We start from the raw sequence: 5,827 nt of genomic DNA, 5'->3' as shown, positions 1-5,827 counted from the left end.
ATCACTACACCTCTGTCTGTTCTTAGATGGTCACACGTGACCTGTCTGATGCAATGACCTTATGTTGGCAATTATCACGTGTCCCCACTCCAACCTTTTTGGTCTGGATGGGGAGTCACAGCCGAGAATTGCCAGTATGGTTGTGCTGTTTCCTGAAGGGGAGACTTGTTTTAGCCAACCGTTGAACTTTTTTGCTTTACTTCTAGCATGCTGCTCTCATATGCCTGCTATCTTCTCATGGTAGCCATTGCAGGCAGGTGTTGGAGAGAGAGCTTATTGTTTGTCGTTTTCCCCCTTCTTTTTTCTCCTCCTTTGTGCTCTTCTTTGAGGATTTTCCTTTGATGGATTAGACAACCAAGAATTGAATCTACCAACTTAGGCGTGATTGTGCCTTTGTTTTGGCCAGGTACGTTTCATCATCTTGAGAGAGTGCCTGCCTTTGGCAGATGACATCGTCAATGATGTGCTTAGGGAGAACTTTAGCCAGAGGGGAAAATTCGATTGCGAGCTTTCTGCAGATCAGGTACCTATGGCAGCTACCCAGTCTTCTGGGATGGGGTGCAGTGCGAAATGCTGCTTATGTGATTCACAGTTTTGATTTTTAATTGTAATTATCTATTACAGGTGCTCAAAATTCTGCAGCTGTTTTCACGTCAAGAAATGCGTCCTGGGCTTCCTGGTCAGGAGAGGGAGTGGGCTGGCCAGGACGGCAGAAACATGTCACTAGGTGTTAATGGTCTGGATCCAGATGGACGTCATTTTCCTTCTCTGCCAGGCTTGGATCTAATGGGCAGAACTCCTGTCGATGGTGGTCTGCCTCCGGATCCTGCAGTTATATTAGGCCAGGGTATGATCGAGGAAGCAGATCAGCTAGCACTCAAATATCTGCAAAACAATCCAGCAATTGCCGGTATTCGTTTGGAGCCTGTGAATATAAGTCTTCTTTCAAGCTCCTTAAGGAACAATGCACAGCCAAACCATACAATGGATCATGATCAAGGAGGTTTTGCAGCAGTGAACTTGCAGCCGAATGGCACGCCCTTCCCAGCAGGTCAGAACCCAAGGTTTTTGGGGCTTCCTGGAGGCTCTGGGCCTGATTCTGCAAACATTGACAGAATGGAACATCTAGGTGCTGATGGAGGCAAACGTTTTGGGCAGTTTTTACCTGGCTCGTTAGGAGGAGGTGAAAGAGGATTGCTACCTATGCCATCGATGCAGCACCACATTCCAGGGATGCCACCTGTGAATCAAGCTGGGTTTCCGCCTAGCTTGCCTAATCAGCCTGGGATGATACGCCCATTTCCTCCAGCAGGTCCTTTTCCTATGGCTGCTGGACCCTTAGCCAGTGTTCCACCTGAGTTTGGCGGCCCCCATCTACCATTCCATCCTTTACAAGGATCCCATGCAATCCCACCCCATTTGGGAAATCCTTCCCAGTTAGGGAATCCTCTTCAAGCAGGGAATCGCCCAAACAACCGCCAGGGGTTGAATGCCAAGGGAGGCAACAACAAACAAAAGAAGAACAAGCAGCAGAAGAAGAGGTCCAAGCATCAAAAGGTCCTAGGAGGAGGGTACACAAATGAGAAGAAAAATGAACCTGATGACAAGGATGGTGCTGCTGCAGAACCAGCAGAATCTGCTGAGGCTTAGGATGGCTTAGGACCAGCTCCCGTCTAGTTTCTAATCTCTCATTCTAATGACTTCTCTGGTCTTTTTGTTTTCGTCTGCACTATGAACCATTTTATACCTTCCCAAATGATTCATGCTGTTATGGTGATCTGTAGTTTATGCCTTCTCATTATTCTTGAATATAGCTGTGTTATTGGTAGCTAAAGGCCTTGGCCTTCTGTTCATCAGGTTTTGTGTTATGGCTCCTCATTAATAAATACGGTGGACTGAGGTAATACTTTCAGATGAGCTTCTAGCTGAGGAATCAGGATGATGGAATGATTGCAGCCATTCCAGTCTTAGGTTCTGATCTTCTAACTTATTTGGGACCTTTGGTGTTGGCAGCTCATCTTTTCAGCAAGGTCATTGTTGTCGTGTCTTGATCTCTTCTTTACATGCCCTTGGGCCTATCTTTTTTTCTTCAGGAAATGGTTTCTTTCTTTAAGTGAGTCTTTTTCTTAGTGGAATAATTTCTCGATGGCCGAAAACTGTTTCCTGAAAGGAAGAGCTGTCCCCTCCGCTTGTGAATATACATGCCCTCCATCTGTGTACATGTCGGGGATGGAAGGTCTATCGTGAAGATCATGTTTATGTTTTAGAGCTTTGGCATGGTAATGCTGCTGAAGGGCTGATATGGTGAGAAGGGCAAAGAAGAGCTGAATTGGGGGAAGTGTGGTATGGTATCCTCTAGTTTGTACTTTGGGTTGACTGCAGACCCAAAGAGGAGACAGACGCGAGTCATGAAGGAAGCTTGTGAGAGTCCCCATTGGCTGTGGTTACCACTTTTTTGCTCTTTCAATGTCTTTCTCTGTATTATGTTTACCATGACACCTTACTCCTTGCTCTAGTCTGCATGGGGATTGGTGTCTCAACCAAAGTGTGACTATGTTGCAGCCAGTGCGGAGTGCATTGGAGGGGTAGACATCGGGGTGCCAAGTCATGGGGGGACTGACGTTCAGAGAGTTGTAGACAATTAACTATTTTGTTGCAGTCGGTACAGTTGTCCCCACTGTTTTAGGTGTTTAGCCTTGGAAACTGTTAAGTTTGTGTTCCCTTTTAATGTGACATGAACGTAAAGAGCAAAGCCAAATTTTGCATACAACAGTTTATTATTTAATGCTGCCTATTGTTGTTGTTGGATGGCAAAAAAGACAAAATGTGGTTATCTGTTTTTGTGTTATCACGCAACAATGTCAAACTCAGTGTCCCATTGTAGTCGTTCGGAATGCTGATTGACAAAGGTTTGGTTATGCTGAATTCTCACCTCATATAAAAGCCTGCATGCTTTATGATAGCCTCCGTATATGAGAAAATACGGTTGATATTCTCTCTCTCTCTAAAAAGGAATCTATACCAAGTGATCCAGAAGAGGAATTTTCACCTATGGTGTAGGGAATGGTCCTTGAGTGACCATTCCTTGTATTACTATGACCGCAGGCGACCCGTGGAGGTGGGGAGGCATTGGCGGGAGCAGTTTAGCTGAGGGAATGGTCACTCGGACCATTCCAGGCCTTCACAGTTGGGGGGAGTGGGTCCAACAAAATTGATGGACTGCAGGGGTGATGACAGTGTGGTTTCTGTTCGACTGCAGGGGGTGCCGACAGGTCTGCAAACAAATTATGAGCGCTGAGTTGGCAGAAACTCCTGCTGCTGACTTGGCATACATTGCTTGGACGCTGGTGTATTTGCTTTCTGCTGCTGATGTGGCTGGCATCTGTCGCCTGCAAGCTAGATTATGATGTTGAAAGTTGAGCAGATAAATGGTGCTGCCCCATGACCCCCCGATTGTAAGGGATCCTTCATAGAGTATCCTGTGCCTGTCCTCCCCCTATATATAGGACCATTTTCCTCATGCCATCCCTTATCCTCCTATGATAGATCCTAATCCTAGCCTCATTTCCTCTAGGTTTCTAGCTCGTAGTAGCCATTGTAGGCCACTCAGTATCACTCATATTTTAAGACTATTGAGCACGATTCTTTAATGTGTGAAACCAATGCTTTATTTTAATATTAGGAGGAGAATTTCCCGTCCTCTCCACGTAATTGTATAGCAAGGGTTTCCTAACTCTATTCTAGTAAGGTGATTCCTCTGCTTGTCATTGTCTCTACTTTGTCAAGTTTAAGTTTAAATGATGTTCTTCTCTCACAAACATTCCTCTACGCTGCATACCAACTCTCCTGCAACAGGCTCATGTGTCTCAATTGAATGACCTCATTCCACCCAGCTCTTAACCATGGGCATCTCTCAAAAGGAAGATGGTTCCATGTGCTTGTGGCAAAGGAAAGATGATTCCACGTGCATGTTCGGGTTTTTGTAGATGAACTTTGGTTTTAATTGCTAAAAACAAGTTTTAACTATCGTGGCTAGAGTTTTTTCATCAACTAAACTAGACTTGAGCCTTGGTATTGAACTTGTCAGATGTGATTTGGGTACTCACAGTTTTTGGTTATGGCTTTTGGTGTAACAATGCTCCAGCTAATTCATGAAACTTACAGATAGACTGTATTATGGTACTTGACTTGCCTTTTTACTGAGAAGAATCTGTGCAGATCTCCAATTGTTAAGTGATTTACATAAGTCTATGTGCCAAGGGGACTCTCTTAAGTAAAGAATTTGTTATCTTAAGAATAGTATTCTCTCAAGAAATTAAGCTGGATGAAAGCTATCCTTAAACGGCCTTATCCTAGAAACTTTGAAGAGCTTCGATTTCTCTTGGGAATAGCAAGGTTTTACCACAAGTTTATTGAGCGCTATATGAAGATCGTTGGTCTCATGACGATGATCCATTGAAGGCTCAATGGAAGTCTTTGATTTGGGTTGAAGATAAACAACAGAGTTTTGTAAAAGGCTCAAAGTAGCTTCAACTAAGACATCTATCTAGCTAGTGTGGGTCCAATAAGACCATTCATGGTATTGAATAAGTTATACCGGTAGATGGTAGACTTAAGAGTAGGAAACTCAATAGAGTGTAGCACAATTATCATCATAATGAAAGATAACTCCATGGAACTGGACATGATTCATGTAAGTGGCGACCATATTTGTACGGAGCCCAATTTATGACTGTGTTTGACCATGTCAGCATTAGGCGGTGTAAACAATAAATCAATTTGAGTGGTCATAACTCCAGGTAGGCTTTCAAGAGTATGATGCTCGACTATGCTATCTAAAGAAACAATAAAATCTATTAGCAAATGATCTTAATTGCATGTCATAGATCAATCTGTTGTTCACAAAACCAAAGAGTGAATTTTTGGAGTCTCGTAAGGGTCAATGTGAGCATAGTGAGGCATAGTTCAGGAGCTTATGTCAAAATCAGGTTAGCCAATGGATTTAGAAAATAAATCGTTTGTTTCTCAAGAAAGACTGATCATTTTATTCATAAAAGCATGTAGGTCCTTTTCAATGGGTACCATATGCGCAGGACACACGTGCATGTATCAAGTAGGCTTACACCTTCTACTTATCAGTAATAATGGTAAAAATTCTCACTATTCCCAAGGCTTGTTCGACTTTGGAAGATAATAGAAGAAGGTGATGCCCTATCTTGTATATCATATAGCTCTGGCTATTTGGTGTTTTGACTAGTGCTAACAAATTTTCTTTCATAAGTTAACCTCAGATTTTGGATTTTCACTTATGGAAACTAACTCCGTTTGGCTACAAGTAGGAGTAGGGCATAGAGAGAAAGCGAGTTTTTCCTTGAAGCTCAATGTTATGCAAATTCCCCTTTGATAAAAATATTTTCTTCTGACATGGTGCTAGAAAATATTTTCTTGGCTTGTGTTGTGACTACTCCCTTAGATGAGGTTGGCTCTATGTGTTGCAATGGAGATGACCCCTTTGTAATAGAGAGCACCAGAGATGTGGTGGGAACCTTTTCTTAGGTAGTCAGATACTAGGTGCTAAAGGTTGAAGAGGGACGACGGGCCCATGGGACTTTGGTCCATTGGGCCCAAAACTTCAATCTATTGCGTTTGACGATATTGGCCAGGTTTAACGTGTGACAAGGTTCCTACTAACTCACCTAAGATAGAAATCCAATTTAAGAGTATGCTTGGTGTGTCAAAATATAAACCATGGTTCACATGCCTGTGTCCAAGACCTGATGCCATACACAAACTAAGAATAGTACGACTAGCCAACATGCCCTCATGG

At 43.2% G+C, this 5,827-nt stretch overlaps 1 protein-coding gene across 1 annotated transcript in view; it reads left to right on the top strand.

Moving 5' to 3' along the window:
• LOC147458561 (uncharacterized) overlaps positions 1–1,828 on the top strand; it is a 3,321-nt gene extending 1,493 nt beyond the window's left edge. The window contains exons 3-4 of the mRNA XM_086513217.1: positions 407–523; positions 625–1,828. Coding sequence (XP_086369343.1) covers positions 407–523; positions 625–1,650 — 1,143 coding nt within the window. The 3' untranslated portion in view covers positions 1,651–1,828. The remainder of the gene's footprint in view (positions 1–406; positions 524–624) is intronic.
• The last annotated feature ends 3,999 nt before the right edge of the window (positions 1,829–5,827 follow it).

This window comes from Adiantum capillus-veneris, chromosome 5, assembly GCF_014529385.1.
Source record: "Adiantum capillus-veneris isolate H3 chromosome 5, ASM1452938v2, whole genome shotgun sequence".
In the NCBI taxonomy this organism is placed as follows: Eukaryota; Viridiplantae; Streptophyta; class Polypodiopsida; order Polypodiales; family Pteridaceae; genus Adiantum; species Adiantum capillus-veneris.
The sequence above is the reverse complement of the archived record's forward strand: the minus strand, read 5'-3'. Positions and strand labels throughout refer to the sequence as shown.